This window comes from Platichthys flesus, chromosome 15 (genome assembly GCF_949316205.1).
Source record: "Platichthys flesus chromosome 15, fPlaFle2.1, whole genome shotgun sequence".
Lineage (NCBI taxonomy): Eukaryota > Metazoa > Chordata > Actinopteri > Pleuronectiformes > Pleuronectidae > Platichthys > Platichthys flesus.
The window spans coordinates 7,741,907-7,759,478 of NC_084959.1; the positions used below are offsets into that span (position 1 = coordinate 7,741,907).

A 17,572-nucleotide genomic window follows, 5' to 3' on the forward strand; every position below is an offset into this window, starting at 1 on the left:
ATTAGCGCGGCTGTGTCTCAAGAGATAAAGTGGGTCTTCTTCTAACAAGTAGGTTAGTGGTTCGATACGGACTCCTCCAGAAGTGTCCTTGGGCAAGACCCTGTACCCTTAATTGCCCATGTTTATATCAGTGTATTAATATATGGATGTGAGTGTAAATGGGTGAAAGTAATTTGTACTGTGTGGTCAATAAGACTAGAAATGATATACATAGATACAGTCCATTTACCGTGTTCTGTTGCAGAGGTTTTTCAATCATTCGTGAATCAGTCTTAGTTACTGTGTCAACATTTTCAGTGGAATAAGCAGCGTTAACTTAGAAACATTCAAAGTCCTAATCGATCGATGTGGAAGAAAATCTAGAACAATCCTTTGTTCTGTCATCAGGCGTCTCTGTAAATTAGCTGAAGAAGTTGTTTTTCCTTTTTGTTTGCAGGTTTACAATCTGAACAGAGACAACCAGGCTGAAGGTCGTAAGTAGCTCTAAGTGATTCATTAAATGCTTTGTATAAAAATACTCTATTGCGCTTTTATTTTGCGATCCAGAGAATGAGTCTAAAGTCTATAATATAAATTCCGTGCAGATCATTTCAATAATTTATTCTCACCATTTAATATTAGATTATTATCCTGTTTCGCAAAGCAAATGTAAATGAAACCCATTTTTTTCCCTCTGACCCTGACACATTACACTGCGACGGCTCACACCTCCTCTGTTCCTCTCCCTCTTCCCGTCAGTTGCCCAGCTGGATGTCACTGGGTTCAACGTGATGAAAAAATTCATCTATGCAGTGGAGACGCGAGGTACGATGTTATATCAGATTCTGTGGATTTCCTGCTTCTTATGTATGATACTCTGCACTTGAGAGGATCTGTGTCTAATGTCGCAACACTGTGGTGCATGTGCATTCTGAACTGTCCGCTGCTGTCGGCTAGAATTGGACACTATGATATCAGCCGACATCTCTGAATATTTTCTTATTACTCTCTTTACTTAGTTTTCTCATAATTACTTCCAACTACATCAAGTGTACCTGCAGGCAAATCAAATGTGAAGAAAGGCTGATTCTGTTTTTCATATAAATAATTAAATTGTGAGAAGATTACAAGCACTTTGCATAATGTGGTAAAACTCAGAACGATAAGTCAGATCAGTGAAAAGAATGGGCAGCTGTTTTTAATGATCAGTTTTGCAATTCTAGCGTCTCAGCTCTCAGTATTAAAAGTTTTATTATGTATCATATGGTCAATGGAAATCCTTTTTGTTGCTTTTGATGTTGACATGTCAAATTAAGTTAATCGAAAATATCATCTCTGGATTTGAGAATATTCTAAAATACATTTTGTTTTCTATTATCTTAGATTTTATCGTCCAAGTGATTTGATCAAGAAAATAATTGCAGATGAATTGGTGATAACACTCCCTAAAAGCAGTAATAATTATTAACTTTATAATAATGAATTATTAAAAAAGATGTCAATATTTGCTTGGTCCCAGATCTGATAAAATTGTGGCCATATCCGTTGAGCACCTCTAGAGCTGTACTAGAAGTTGCTATAGCAACTGAAAAGCAACTGAAACCCACTGTCGGTGGCAGAGTAGTATTTGTACTCGTATGTATGTAATAGTATGTATGTAATAGTATAGACAGCTGATACTTATCCCTTCTGATAAAAAACAAACTGTTCTCAATCTCAAGAGACGCTGAACGTGCAAATAAACATGTATGAAAAGAATACATTTACATACACTAAGATGTATCACATAAGCTGCTGGTAAAGGCTGCTTTGAAATGACAGGTGTCAGAGGTCACCTGCGGGTTTTAAACCCTTCACCTTCTGAGTATGTTATCATCGGATGCACCAGGAAGTCTCCTCTCCACTGTCATTCTTCTGAAATGTCAAGGGAAAGGTCCACATGTGCAGGAGCATTACCTTTTCCCTTCATGTGCTGCACCAATCTATTGCTGTACACTCTCTGCCTCTCCCATCACTTGGCAGAAACATTTACATTTTGATGGAATATAACGATCTTGTGTTCTTCTTCAGTGGCCACGATTACTCTTCACACGAGGAGGACATGTGTGAAAATATAATGGGGACAAAATAATGGATGTTGATAAATTCAGGAAAATGAACTTAAATGCTAAAATTGTCTTTATTTCACTAAATAATATAGTATAATATAATATACCCTCATTAAATGCAAATTGTAGGTTTTGTGTAATTGGGTGATTTAACTGTTCCTTTGCAGCTGCATACCACCTCAATCTTTAGTCATTTCAAAAACAGTGTACAGCAACCTGTATAATTAAGAAAGTAAGGAAATTGGTCATCTATTTTTATAAGAACAGGAGGCTCTTTCCTTTTCTCCCTCTAGGTATCAATGATCAGGGCCTGTACAGGATCGTTGGTGTCAACTCCAGGGTACAAAAACTACTGGGCCTCGCTATGGGTAAACACAGAAACACACACATTTAGTCCAAACCGAAGCTAAAATCTATTTTCTCCTCCTCAATTAAATGTCTCTCTTTGTATCTTCATATTTTATGCCCATCAGATCCAAAGACGTGTGCTGACGTGGAGCTGGAAAACCAAGAGTGGGAGATAAAGACGATCACAAGTGCAATCAAGCACTACCTCAGGTTTGTGTGAAAAGACTCAAATGAACATATGAAGAATGTTCACGACAATTGTGACATATAATTAGAACAGTAATGTACTACATTCTCTATAGTTATTATCATAATTTCCCCATTTATCCCTCAGATGGAGGTCTTTACATTTAATTTGACTGTTCAAAGAATAAGAGTATATTTTAACCCCCACGGTAAATGAAAGGACTTTGAATTATTCCTCTCATTACTTCACTTTTCTTCTCCTTTCACTCATAGTGCTTGAATAAATGCACAAACCTCATTTCAGTCTTATGTGCAGAATAAAGCGGATCTGTAGCCTGGATTCAGCATAATCCATTATTTGTGATTTTTTTAAATTGCAACAAAATTGAGATAACACCAATGTTATTAAATCTACCTAAAATGATAGAAACCTTCTTAATGTATTTGATGTTTATTTGGAGTTTTTTGGTTTGGCCCATGTCCCATCCACTAAGAAGAGGCGGGAGTCAAGGCATGTAATGCAGCGAGCCACCAGGGGGGGATTTAGATGCTTTAGTTTTTCTGGGGAGCTTACATGTTGTCAATCTTTATACAGTCAATGAGTCCTTTGAGTTCATCCGCAGCCTTACCTCCAGGTTGCTGCAGATCAACATATGAGTTAATGGAGGGATCAGGGCGGTGGAGGGTCGGCAATGGGCAGCTAAGCGGATTGAGAAATACATGAAGGGAGAGAAAGGAGTGTTGGTGCTCAAGCTGTGCTCAATTTACTGCGACACATTTACTCCGTGCACCACTCGCATACACGTGGGTACACAAATCATTCACATGTAGACACACTTGCTGCATCAGGACCTCAGGTCAGGTGTCGTTGAGAAGCAGCAGGAGCCATTACACTCCTCAAGCGGCGAGCGATAAACTGATGTCCAGCTGTGGATGTTGGCACGATGGAGGAAAAATTGAAAAGAGACGAGGAAGAATGGTGTTGATTCGCTATGTTTACTAACCTGAGACCTCTCCGTCCTCTGTGTCCGCAGGGTGCTGCCCGCGCCTCTCATGACCTACCAGTACCAGAGGAGCTTCATCAAAGCTGCCAGTGAGTTTTCACCTTTTTTAAACGTCTTATTTGCCACTGTGCGGTGATTGTGGCTGGTAGGACACACGACTAACCCGTCTGCAGTTTGAAGTTTGTTTGATTCCCACTGAAACACTGCAAACGGTTATTCTAAGGCCACAGAGGATTACGCTTATTAGTATGAATTAAATAGATCATATGGGTTTACATGGAGTGCATATGTTCCTACAACCAACCGGTGGCTCGCTGAATCCTGTGGTTTGGTATTAATTTAAGCTGACATCCTCATGGGTGAAGTCATGTTTATATACTGAGTTTTTGAATTGGATTAAAAATGGATAACTATGGTTTCTATTTACTCTCTGAATTAATCTGTTTGAAGATGCCTCCTAAGCCGGAGAATGAGAACATAATATGACTCATCGTGTGATTGAGGTCACGGCCTGCTGTTAAACCAGTTGCCAGTTGTAAATAGACCTTAACCTGCTGAGAAACCAGCAAACCCACTGTGCTGTGAGGATGCCTCTGTGTATTTGGTCTGGTGGAGGCCCCCCCGACTGCACAGCTTTATGTTGTCTGTGACACGCTGCGTGTCGCTGACCTGCTGCGTGTTGTGTTTTCATGAAATATTTATGAGATTCAAATTCCACATGAAGTGTAATAGCCTGCAGAGTAGATCATAGAGTGATAACGTGATTTTTTTCCAAACAGCAGCTGCAAAAACTTTCCTTTATTTCATACCAACACCTGATGGGTGGGGTGTATTGATTCAGGATGAATAATCTCTTCAGAATTCACATTCATCTGGTCTGAGAACAGTTTGCCAAAATCATTTCAGTGCACTGGATTCTTCACATGTGGCTCCTAGGCAACAAAATAAACTCAGGCCAGCTCGATCTGTTTTCAGCATTAGAGTAAAGACTCTTCACAGCAGTGTCCGGGTTGTTTCTGGACTTATTCTAAAATACCTGTGAATAGTTTTAGAACACCTTCAATTATTTTACTTAAACTGTACAAATCAAGATTTCAGTGTTTGTGAAATCAAAAATATAACATTAAACATATTAACATTTGTAGATTCGGGCGGGGGAAGACAGAATCTAAGTGTGGAAGGTGGAGAGAGAGGGGAAGACATGCAGTAAGAAGTAATCAACAAACGTTTGAGGACCTAGAAAAGATTGGGTTGTCTGTAAACCGGTGTAATTTAGTAAATTCATCTTTCTTAGCTTTACAATGTGGTAGAAATGTTTTTTTCTACTTAACGCTTGAAACTTTGGTTTATTACACGGGCTCAGGTGCAGCTCAGTCTGCTCCTCGCTCAGTTTACCTTTGTCTGATAGGATGTGTCGGTGACCTGCTTTCTTTGTTTGGTCGGTCGCTAAGCCTCTTAAAAGCCGAGCTGACAGGGGAAAGGAATCCAGGAAATGACCGTGCATCTCTGGCAACACAACCAAGAAATGGCTGCACAGTGAGGCCAACTGGACGCAGTATAAGAAAGTGTGTAAATGTGTGTGTCAGGGGAGAGGAGAAGTGTGTAGCGTGGCAGTCAAGGATGCCAAGCTAGCTGGACTGATACCAGCCTAGAACACCCATGCTATAATACATGCATTCATGGATTTGTAATAATCATAAAACAGAGCATGTGCTTTCCAGGTGTTCGTATATGTTCAGAAATGTATACGTTTGACCTCACCTCTGCTCTCTCCTTCTGTTAAACCTCTTCTCCATTCTTCGGTTAATGTTTACCTGGGTGTCTGCAAAAAGATGTCATGAATCTGTGTGAATGCATGTCTGCAAGAGTGTGTGTGTCTGCGTATTGAAAGTGTGCTGCTTTTATATTTCTTCCAAGGAAGAGTTTTGCAGAAGCAGTGAGGTGTTGTAAGGACAGCGTCCTCGCTTGAACTCACTTGTTCCACACCTCCTTTCTCCTCCTCTCTCTTTCGCGTGTCTTTTCCAACTCCTCCCGTCACTCCTCCAATCCGCCTCCTCCTCTTGTTTCATCTCATTGTATTTGCTCCCATCCTGCGCTACTCTGGTTTTATGTATTTGGTTTGAGCAGAGAGCAGAGAGTAAGAAAAAGGAAAAAATGGAGTGGAAGAAAAGGAGGAGAGAAAAAAGAGGAGTATAGAAGGGAGGGAGATGAAGGCTGTGCCGCCTGGACACTACGTCTGTAGTCATTAGTTTTGCTGTCATGTGTCTCTCAAGTAGATCAATTATGTTTTTTTTATATTTCACATTTGCCTCTCTTTTTCATCATTCACTCTCACATGCACTTTCACTCTGCGAGATGATCTTATTTTTCTCCGGACTGCAACAAAAAGACATAGTTTTTGCTCCATAAACTTCTCACATATGTGAAAAAGTTGAGGAATTAGCGGTGATAGATAATCTATTTATATGAGGTTATATACAGTAGATACAGATATGCATGACCAACATACACTATTACACAAAACCCTTACATCTGGCATTTCTCTGCAATGTGTGTGAATACCGTGGGCATTTGCGGCGTTTGCGTTGGTGAGTAAATAGCCGTGAACATTTGTACACTTATTGTTTTGGTTCTCATGCCTTACCAGGGAAAAAGCTAATAACTGAGGCTTACTCCTCGTGGCACAAGGAAACATATTTTTGTAAAACCTGTTGCAGCATTCAGAGTTCTTGTCAGATGGTTAAACTTGAACTGAAACCTCATTCCTCCAAAACCTTGTGTTTAACTTGGATTTTGCTTCTACTTAATCGGTGAATTGCCTTGACAGGTTTTATCCATTTTTAGCCTCTTGACCTGATGAACATCTGATATTGACAGTGTATCCTTCTGAACCTTACGTGTGACTCGGGGTTAATGTGTTTTGAAGTTGATGCTAAGTTTCCCAAACTGAGAATCCACCAAGCTATCCACTCCAGGCAGCAATTTGGCCATTGAAGCGTGAAAGGATTTTAACTTTTCCCTTCAGGCCTTCTTTTTTAATTTTTCATATAACAATTTCCATCGGCTTTTTGTCTGCACAACCGAGTGGAATGCCATGATTGCTTTCGAGACATCTGAAAGTATGCCGCGATAGCCCTGTTTGTATGATTGATGTGTCGCGCCTTTGATTCTATTCAAGTTTTAAATATTTGGTACAGACGTGAGCCTTTAGACATAAATGTTAAAAGTTAGTTTCAAGCTTACCTTATAGCCTTTAGCAAAGTAGCACAGACATCCCTTCTCACTGGCTACTTCCCCCAACTCCTCATACGGTATCCCAACGCATTCCCTGTCCACATTGAAAATAAAACTCCTGGATATGGTCCAAAGCTGGCCTCCACCCAGTCGGATGTGCCAGGAATATCTAACAAACAGGCTTCCAGGTGGCATCCTAATTAGGGGCCTTAACCCCCTCAGTTGACTTCCTTTTAACCCAAAGATGTAAAATGTATTATGTCATAGAACATCTTAGTCTTTGTCTACAGCCTTGTCTCAGAACATGATGGGAGGCTCCACCCAACACGCGACAACCCCAACGCTTGGTGCTTTTCCTGTAATGCTGAGTTGCATCTCAACTGAACATATTTTTATACCTCTTCCATGGTTACTCACATTACATGAGTGGAATCAACTGGATAGTGTGTAGCATGTGAAGAACAACAATGTAATATCAGTAGTAATGAAACAAATGATAATAAAACTCTATGGTATAGGTCTTTTATAGTCAAATCTCCTCAGACAAGGAATTACAATGCCCCGGAGCCCTGATGGCAAATACCTGGTCACCATAAACTACAAGAAACTACATTATGAATGCGTATGCAAAGGTCTTACCATCAATAATGCAGGAAAATCGTTTTCATTGTTGTACACATTGTTACTACCTATCCGAAGCTCATGATCCTCGATGCCGGCTGCCATGGTTTCCAGAAACACCCATTTTACTGACACTGCAGTTATGTACCTGTTGAGCACCTTGTTTTGATGTTTTGATGTTGAAACAAGACATTTGATGGTACATGTGCACACGGGAGATTTCGAGTAACAGTACATCCAGAGTTTAAGTTGAGTTCAAAGCTCGGCCAACACTAACATCTCTCCACTTAACATCAAAACCTGCTGGCATCGCTCCCATCGATGGAAACGCTGTAGTCAATAATTTAGACGGCTTTGTGAGTGTGTGTGTGTGTGTGTGTGTGAATGGGTGCAGGCGGTGTTGTATTGCTGCCAGCCAGGTGATGTAATTTCAGCCTTCTACTAAAACAGTGGTCAACATTATGCTTTCTCAGTTCCAACATGATAATTATGATCATTTCTGCAGGGGTGTTCAGACAGGGTCCAGCTTGTATTCCAGCTTGACGTGAAAACATGCTTACATGCAACATACATAGAAAAGTGGAGCTTTCACACTCAGGGTTTTGTTCTGCGTAGAGACAGAAACTTAACACAAATAGAAATACACAGCATTTACTCCTACTTCAGATTTTTAACACTCAATCAAATTGTTGTGTGGCTGACTTTAAACACCCACCTCTAACACTTTAACACCTAATAAGAACAGTTGAAAGATGTAGAAAGGGGACGTCTGCGAAACTGTGTTATAATCCTCTGTAAATTATTCATTACATCATATTTGACCTACTGTTTATATGAAAACATTGATTGGTGCTGTTTTAAACCAGGCATGTGCAGTATTTTGGTTTCTGATGACTCAGAAAGATGCAGTACTTCACATTAAACCACAGAATGAAATGCATGTTTAAATATTCTGTTCTTTTATCAATCTAGTTCAGCCTTATGGTTGATAATGAAAAATAAAACATTATATGTTTTTGTATTCGTTCTGTTCTGTCTTGTGCATGTCATCAGAGGAGGGATCCAGGAAACTTGCTATAGATGAAATATAGGATATATGCTGCTGGCACAGGCCAGGATTAATTCATGAATTTGAATAATGAATGATAAGAAAGTAGAACAGGTGATGGTGCTGGAGTTTGTTAAGGATAAGCTGCTGGTCAGCAGATGCGGTGAGCACGCTTCATTTACCATGCATGGTTGTGTACGTGTCTGCTTTCCTGACTTTGATTGTAAAAGTATGTACTCCATACATAATCAAAAGCCCTGCTTGCTTAAGAGATGCACAAATAAAATTTTTATGAAGTGAGGCCCAGATATGTTTTCAGGCTCTTTTCTTAGCTTATTCAGATCCTGAATGAAGATGTTTTTTTTTTTTTTAAATACACATTCCAGATTTCCCATCTGGTTTCAAACAAATAATCACTTGAATAAGAAGCACAGTTAGGTTTGTAACAAGAGTCGGCCAAAGTCAATGATGAGCTGAGTCAGACAATGTTAGTAAAATGTGCCCCCAGACTTATTGTCCTCGGCTGGAAGAGGCATGTATGGACTCACTCCTGCTTGTCTGTCCATCTCAATCTGGAATTTCAATATCTCTTTCCTTCATTACTCCCTCCACAGCAGTTATGGTTTTATTGCTGTCTGTGAATTACTCAAACAATTACTTAATTGATTTCCTTTAAGTTTTGGAGTAGATCAGGATAAATGATGGGATAGGTTGTTAGCCTCTGTGGTTATATGCACTCTCACAGTGCCCTTATAATTGGCCACAGGTCTGGAAAAACATGGATGTAAACTACCTGACAGGTTGGCTAGAGGCCACAAACCATGTGGCAGTACTGTGTAATGTCATGTTTTGAAAAAAATGAAAATATTCTCTTTATATCAAATTTGCAGCATCACAAAGTTAAAGCTTAATCACAGTGTTGGGAAGCGCAACCACATGCATGTGTAACAAGAAGGGAGGGCGCGTCTGTGGATTCTGATTGGATGTTGTGCATAAGTACGCACTTCTTTGTGTGCAGGTGTGAGCGTATTCAGATTCCTGTGCCCACAAGCATAGTTTGTGTCTGGGTTCTGTGCAAAGGGCTGAAATTCTATGTAAGAGAAAAAAATTCAAAACGTTGTCGTCTGTTCAGTGATGGATGAGGCGGAGGCTACGATCATGATAAATGACTTGTGCCTGTTGTAATAACTTGTGACTCAGCACCACAGCAACTGACCACAGTGTTGCTATGCTGCTCTGAATGCAGTTTGTGCAGTTGTTTTGTTTTTGACTCAGCACAGTGGCCAGTTGTGTGCGTTTTTTTACAGTATAGGCATATACAATTGTGTCTGTTTATTTATTTTGAGAAGATGAAGCTGAATACATAATAATCACATGGTTTGTAGGGCAGTTTGTGAGGCTTCTGTCGCTTTTTAGGCTCAGAAAAATGGAAAAGTTAACCAATATAAATGAAAATGAACAGAGGCATACTGGTTAATATTACATTTTGTTAGATTTTTTTTAAATATACATCAAGTAGATGTTTAACTATACTAAAAAATGTGGTTTTCTCAAAGCCTGACGTGTATTTATACATTGCTCTATGTGGATGCATCCAATGTAGCAAGTCACGAGTTGTGGTTAGAAGGCAGAGTCGTGTGGGCTTGAGCACAGTTTCGGCAAAGTGGTGGACTGCATTGGAATATAATGTATCATACGGAACCAGAGGGGAGGACGAGTGTCGCTCTTTCCATGTGCATGCATCTTTTAGGATGTGTGTGTGTGTGGGCATTGTGGATGTGCAGGTGCATGTGCATGTCAAAGATATTTTACTTTGTGTGCGAGTGATGTGTTTTGTTATTAGTGTTTGTCATGCAGGTGTGTATCCACTTAATCTTCAATCTTCAATTGCAGCTTTTGCTCGCTTTGTCTTCTGAGTGTTGATGGATATTTGTATATACTGTTTGAGTTGGTTAGTGTGTGTGTGTGTGTGTCAGATCTCGATAGCTCTGTTAGTTGGTTAGAACATGTGTGCGTGTCTTGTGAGTGTATTGCCTTGCGCTGACAGCCGAGGCCTGAGGGCTGATCTAGCCAGAGTCTCCTGTCAACTCTCTGTGGATCGTATCTGTAGCCGTGACTGATTAAAGTCATTTGTCAACAACAGGTCTCTCTGCATTTATGTCTGTCTGTACCTCTGTCTGTCGGTCTGTCGGTCTGTCTGTACGTCTGTCTGTCTGTCTACCTGCAAACCACCAGGACGCAGCTCCTTCATCCCGCAGCTCAAGCACCTCTCCTTTTATTAATTTCTGCTCGTTACTCTGCCTATCCTGTCTGCTCTCTGCGTCTCTCTCCGTCTGGAAATAAATTCTCATTCAGCCTTGATACTTATCGGAAGTTATAGTCATCACATTCAGGCATAAGGTTATATTTTTTTCATTCAGTGAAAAGAACGAATGAATACTCTGTCTCTACACTTTACAACTGCCCCGTAATCAATAGTCTTTAAAAAACTGGACTACTTTCTTTCATTGTTTAATACACTCTGGTGAAACCTCTGGGCAACTGGATGGTGCAGAATAATAAGGTTTATCAGGCTTTAGCTGCATATAAATTACTTGATAGAGAACAGTATAATTTTATCCAACACAGCTGTGAAGTACTCTCTATAATAAATCCACAGAGTCTGAGAGAGTCTGACCAGAGGTGTTACTTGTAGTTCTGTCCACTCTTTATTTAATTTATTTGCTTAGTCATACATACCAGTTTGTCCTTTGTGTCTGATTGCACAATAAGAACTGGTTGCCTCCTTGTAACAGCACGAATGGAAGCACTCTGGCTGATTAGCTGTAGACGATTTTCTTCTTATTTTTATGAATCAGTTAAAAAACTAAAATGTATCTGTGATATGCTGACTGTCTCTGTCTCTCTGTTTTTCTCTGTCTAATCAGAATTGGACAACCCGGAGGCCAGGGTGACAGAGATCCATGCTCTGGTGCATCGACTGCCTGAGAAGAACAGACAGATGCTTGAGCTGCTGATGAAACACCTGAACAAGTGAGTGGAGACATTACACACACACACACACACACACACACACACACACACAAACAGGTTTGTATATGTCTTAGTGAGGACACTCATTGGCATAATACATTCCCTAGCCCCTTACCTTAACCTAACCTAAATCGAATTCTAACCCTAACCTTAAAACCAAGTCTTAATGAATGGCCAAGGGACCTCACTTTCCCAAAATGTCCTCACTTTGTAGGTTATAGACTCAAACTGATCCTCACAAAGATGGCTGTACAAGCACACAAACACCCCCCCCCATCACACACAAACACAAACACACACAGACACACACACACTCTCTCACACACTGCACTCTACTCTACTGCCCTTCTGCATTAAGCCAATGTTTACTGAGCTACTCGTAATTTGGTGATTGGCAGGGAAACCTGTGCCAAATCTGGTTTAATAAGTAATAATTTTTCAAACATCTCAACTACCTGACTGTGGTTTCCCCACATATGACTGCAGGTTCAATTCCAACCTGGCCCTTCCTTTTAAAAAAACGTCAAAGCCTTTTAGACAAATTCACCCCAGTTTTGTCAACCACCTGCAAATCGCTGCTTATTAGCTGATAATAGGAGGCTGCTCACCCTTTTAAGCTGAGTTGAAATCAATGTTTCGCTCAAGAGTGTTTTTTTAACAGGACCGATAATGATGAGTACTCCACTCAATAATGTTCAACAAATCGTTAGTGAGGCTACTGCAAAGATCTCTAGAGTCCGTTCCCTGACACACAACCCTGCGTCATTTCTTTCCGACACATGTCAATCCAACATTTTCGTCCAGGTGTTGGCATAGCAGAGAAAAAACACAGAGCATGACGATGCCGCTTTATGTGTAATGCTTCCTCTAATGCAGCCGACTGACGTGGTGTTTTCAGTCAAAAAACCACAACTCAGCCCTGTGGCTTTATCTGGCTTTTGTTCAGCAGCAGCAGCAAAATACAATGTATGAAAAAGGGTCCGTCAGCGATTGTCTTTACACAGCACGCAGGCACATTTAATGCAGGTATTCTCAGAACATGTACCTGGATTTAGTGGATTGTACCTTTTGAATGGTTGAATCACAGTAAACACACCTCGGCTCTCAGTCTCTTTCAGTTCAGAAGGTTCATCGTCAGTGACAATTGTTCAAATAGAAACATTCACGTTATGCAATGAGCAGATAAATATAAGGGTTGGGGGAAATTTATGGTGTGAAAAATTAGACAGAAAAATAAATTAAAATATGTGTAATGCATGAATTTAAAAGACAGTTGAATTTAAGGTTATTTATGTCAAATTTACCGAGATTGTCTAGCTGTATACCGCTTTCTCTATAAATTGTGGGACTTTCAACTCACATTATGGAATATTTTCTACACCGATAAGATTTTCTCCTTGTCAGGGCCTCTTAGTTCGAAATCTCTTAAGCTTTACTGTCATGTTTTTATTCTTAAAGCACATTTCTTTCAAAAATAAGAAACATGACATAAACAGATAAAACTAACCCTTGGCCTCTGTCATCTTTTGTGGTCAATGACTTCGACTTCCTCTCAGTTGATGGTGTTGTTTTCTGTTGCCGAGGCTTTTATTATTTATGTTTTCTCCAGAGCCCCTGCAGTATTGTTCATGCACAGTAGGATGCACTCTCGTAAAACTCTCCACCAAAGATTTCAAAGTGTATTATGGTATGTGGACATGTGATGGCTCTGGAAAACTCTGTCTACCTGATCTGACAGATAAATCTTTACAAGGAGATTATAATTAGAATATACGGCGCTCTCACAGGAAGGCATCTGTTGATTTTGCCGTGTATGTTTTAGTGGGTGAATCTGCTACCTCCACCATAAGTGAGTGTTGGTTTATGATCTGTCAGAACTTGTTTCGTAGGATGCAAACCAACAGTGTTTATACCTGATCAGCGCGGCCACACACACAGACGCTGTGAATTATTTCATGGTGTTTGCGCTCGTTTGTTAAAATGAGAAATGCCAAGAGTAGTTAAACAAGAAACGGGAAAAAAAGAGACTTAGAGGGATAGAAAGGTTTTCTTCTTTACCACCTCTGAGCAGCCGACCAATCACAGTGTGAAGTGGTTGGACATGATCTATATGTTGATTGTAGAAAGTGACAGAAATGGTTAGGAACAACCCAGGATCTTTAAATAAATCTGTTTTAGGTTTATGAGTTTGTTATCCCGTCAATTCAGGCACATCATTAGTTCCACCGAGGAGGGTTTTTCACTTCTTTGAGGCAAGAACAGACTGGCTTTTATTTATTGTTGCTTGAACTGAACAAGCTGTCAACATAACACTGTTGTATTATTACATTTTCCATTACATATTCTAAAGCAATATTAAGATGTGCTGGACATGTGGCATAGAGTTTCTTAATTGGATTTTCTTTCTCTAAAAACATCTGCTGCTGAAAACAGGTCGGAAAGAGGATTAAGACTGATTTAAGACTCAAAAGTTTAGGGGCAGATGAGATTGAATGTAGTACTAACCAATGATGGAAGTAATCTTACATTGTAGTTATACTTGGGTAAAAGTACAAATGAATGGACAGATATGTACTCAAGTAAATTAACCTCATTCACTTTTCCACTTGAGTCAACATAAGTAAGCGATGTCTTTAAAATACTGAATGCAGGAGGCGGGGCCACAGTGGATCAACAACCCTCTCGTTATTGATCATTTAAAAAAATATACAAACATTAACATATACGCATACATTAGGTACATATAATAAAATGTACTATCAAAATGTATTAGAGTAGAAAGTTCAGATATTTGCTGACCAGTAACTAAGTAAATGTATTTTGTTACATCCCACCACTGATTGTCACCCACGCCCTCTCTCTCTTTCTGTCCAACCCATTCACCAGTGTGGCCAGTCACGACCAGCAGAACCTGATGACCATTGCTAACCTGGGGGTGGTCTTCGGGCCGACTCTGCTCCGCCCCCAGGAGGAGACGGTGGCGGCCATCATGGACATCAAGTTCCAGAACATTGTGGTGGAGATCCTCATAGAGCACCATGAAAAGGTGAGACGTTGTGTGAGCATGTGGACACATGAATAACAACACCAGTAGTGTCTGGTGACGTGGTACACGCTTAAATAATTAGGGGGATTGTGTGATTGTGCATTAAACCAACAATTAATGCACCAAGCCGTTATATCTGAACACCTGCTACAAACACATACACACACACAGAAACCACACTCTCACACAAACGCACACCGAATAACTGTATAGATTGTACTCATAAACTTCAAAGCCACTTTCCCCCTTAGATCCAAGCAGCTTATTGGCAGGTCAAGCTGCTTACAGATGTCACCATGGCAACAGATAAATCAGCGTTACTGTTGAGAACTCAAGCACACACACACTAAGACGCACACACACACAAACACACACTAACACGCACACACACACACACTCACACACAAACAGGCCTCTACACACACATGTACATTCAGTCTTCCCAGTCAACAGCTGTGTCTAGTGCATGTGATAGAGCCAACCTGCTTCCTCACAGAGATCAAAGTCCTTCTACTGTGCACAGGAGAGAAATGACTTTCTGCACTACACGTATATGCACAAATAAAAGCATGACTAGAGTCCATTTTTTTTATTGGAATTTTAGCTGTGTCAGAATCACTACCACTAAAGTCTTTAATAGATGTTGCTGTTACGGTTTGCAAACTTTCCTGTTGAAAGAAGAGTTAGCAGTTTAAACTTTGTTTGGCAGAACCCCAGCTGCAATGGTTGATATGAATTTGAATAAATCCAGAAATTACAATGACATTCATACTCTATCAGCACATGTTTCAAAAGAAAATATAATGTGACCCCACTATATGCAATTAGTGGTTAAACACGTCGAGTTGCTTTATTAAGGACTGGTTTTCGTGTGATAGAAATCTTGACCGTTGCATGGATTTGCATGTTTTTACAACTAAACACAACATTGTTATCATGGTTTTTTCCTACATGCGATAAGATAATACATCTTCGTTGCCCTGCAGTCACATATGAAGCCATACATTACTTAACCTTCACAAGAACATGATGTACACATGTTTTAAACCATTCTGTATAACGGTTAAACTTTTTCTACCCACAACTTCTATATTGTTGATTCAATTTAATTCAAACCTCACTGTCTTGTTGGCTCAGATATTCAGGGAGGTGCCGAGTTCTGCAGCAGGTCCGACCAACCTGCAGCTCAACCTGTCCAGGAGAAAAAGCACTGACAGCAAAGCCCCGTCCTGCAGCGAGAGGCCTCTCACACTCTTTCACACACCAACACATTCCCAGAAAGGTGAGCTGAGCCACTTCATTTGCTCAATACACATAATGATAACAGTAACAATCTTTTCTCCCCCCTGGGTTTTCTCTGTTATTCTTACTCCTGCTCTGTGTTGCATTATCGTTGGCTTAGAGAGAAAATAAGGCTTCTAAAACTACCAGTCTTTCTAACTGGGGCTATTTGGTGTTTTCAAACAGAAAAAGATGTGTTTTTCTGCAAAGAGTCTGCAATTTTCTTTCTTTTCATGCAGGTGAAAAGACGAACAGTGTCGTCAATGAGCTGCAGCAGCCGGTCTCCTCCTCTTCTGTCAACTGCAACAGCAGCAGCAGTAGCAGCAGCAGCAGCCAAGGCCGAACCCCGAGACACAGCCTGACCAGCAACGACGGAGAGCAAGACACACGGCAGATCCGCCCCACTTCACTGTGAGTGTAACAGAGAAATGGCAGAAAACTCATGCTGATCTGTGCAGGGCCTGGGGTCTGCCTAGGAGGTTATGTTTTCACCAGTGCTTATCTTTAAGTCAACAGAATAACAAACTTATATTTTGTGGAGGTGTGCAGTATGACCGACTGATGATCCTATCCAATTTTGAAGTGGATCCAGATAAACGGATTGATCCAGGAATACTTAAAAATAACGTCCTTAACTTTAACATTGTAGGACTTTATCCATGCCTCTACATTCGGAGTGCAGCACTGGCCTAATTCAAATTAGGGAATTGTTGACTGATTAATTACATCAGCAACAATTTAGCAGTGTTGCAATAATAAAAACAAAAAAAAATATAAGAATAGCATTAATACGAAAACCCGATTTCAACTGTACCTTTTGCTGTGCGGACTTTTTTCTTGTTCTTGTTTACTATAAGCAGAAGTGAGAAGCGTCTAAGAGATAACAGAAACTTTGGGATTTTATAAAGATGCAGCTTAGGGAATTTTGTGCCAACATTATAAAGCTAAGCATTTTTTTATAAAAAAGTCAGAGGAAAGAAAACAAAAATTGTGTTAGAGGCTTTTCAGTTCGACATGTTTGTGAGTGAGGGGTGAAGGATGGAAACTTTGGATACACAAAGAGACGCAGTGTGTATGCACACATGTGCAAACATTAACTGATGCACTCACAAACACACAGGTTCCAAGAATGCACACACATTCTTTTTTTCATGCATACGGAAATTCACAGGCGCAGGAATGCATGACCACTTGCACACAAGTCAGCACACATGTGCATATGTGGCAGCTAAGAGCTTAAGCAGAAGTAGTGCTGTGAGTGGCGGGTTGTCGGTTTAAATCCCAAAAGCAACTGGAAAACATTTGCGACAAGGAGCTGAACTCCCAACTGCACCGACAATCGTTTCTGTGCTCCCCCTCAACAGGACTTAAAAGCGATTATACCAAACCCAATTCACATTTATACACAACGTATGAGGGAGCAGTTACATAATGTGCATGTCCTCCCTCCGCTTGGCCACCTCTCACGGTTTGATCAATAGTTTACATAACTAACAGAGACCGAGTGAAACAGAAATAGTTCTGCAGGTCTGAGCAAGCCCCTCTCCCTGTGAGAAGTACCACACGTCTTCATATAAACACTGGCCATGCCTACACTGAGGTCTCTGCACAGGGGTAACACACACTTCTTCATATGGAATTCACAGTGACATGATGCTGAGCATACACACATAATGTACCGACA

General features: G+C 40.4%; 1 protein-coding gene across 1 annotated transcript in view; it reads left to right on the forward strand.

Moving 5' to 3' along the window:
- The window catches only part of LOC133969410 (rho GTPase-activating protein 26-like), a 73,599-nt gene that overhangs the window by 46,448 nt on the left and 9,579 nt on the right, over positions 1–17,572 (forward strand). The window contains exons 12-20 of the mRNA XM_062405873.1: positions 437–473; positions 739–804; positions 2,381–2,455; positions 2,561–2,645; positions 3,656–3,714; positions 11,456–11,561; positions 14,448–14,607; positions 15,745–15,889; positions 16,128–16,299. Coding sequence (XP_062261857.1) covers positions 437–473; positions 739–804; positions 2,381–2,455; positions 2,561–2,645; positions 3,656–3,714; positions 11,456–11,561; positions 14,448–14,607; positions 15,745–15,889; positions 16,128–16,299 — 905 coding nt within the window. The remainder of the gene's footprint in view (positions 1–436; positions 474–738; positions 805–2,380; positions 2,456–2,560; positions 2,646–3,655; positions 3,715–11,455; positions 11,562–14,447; positions 14,608–15,744; positions 15,890–16,127; positions 16,300–17,572) is intronic.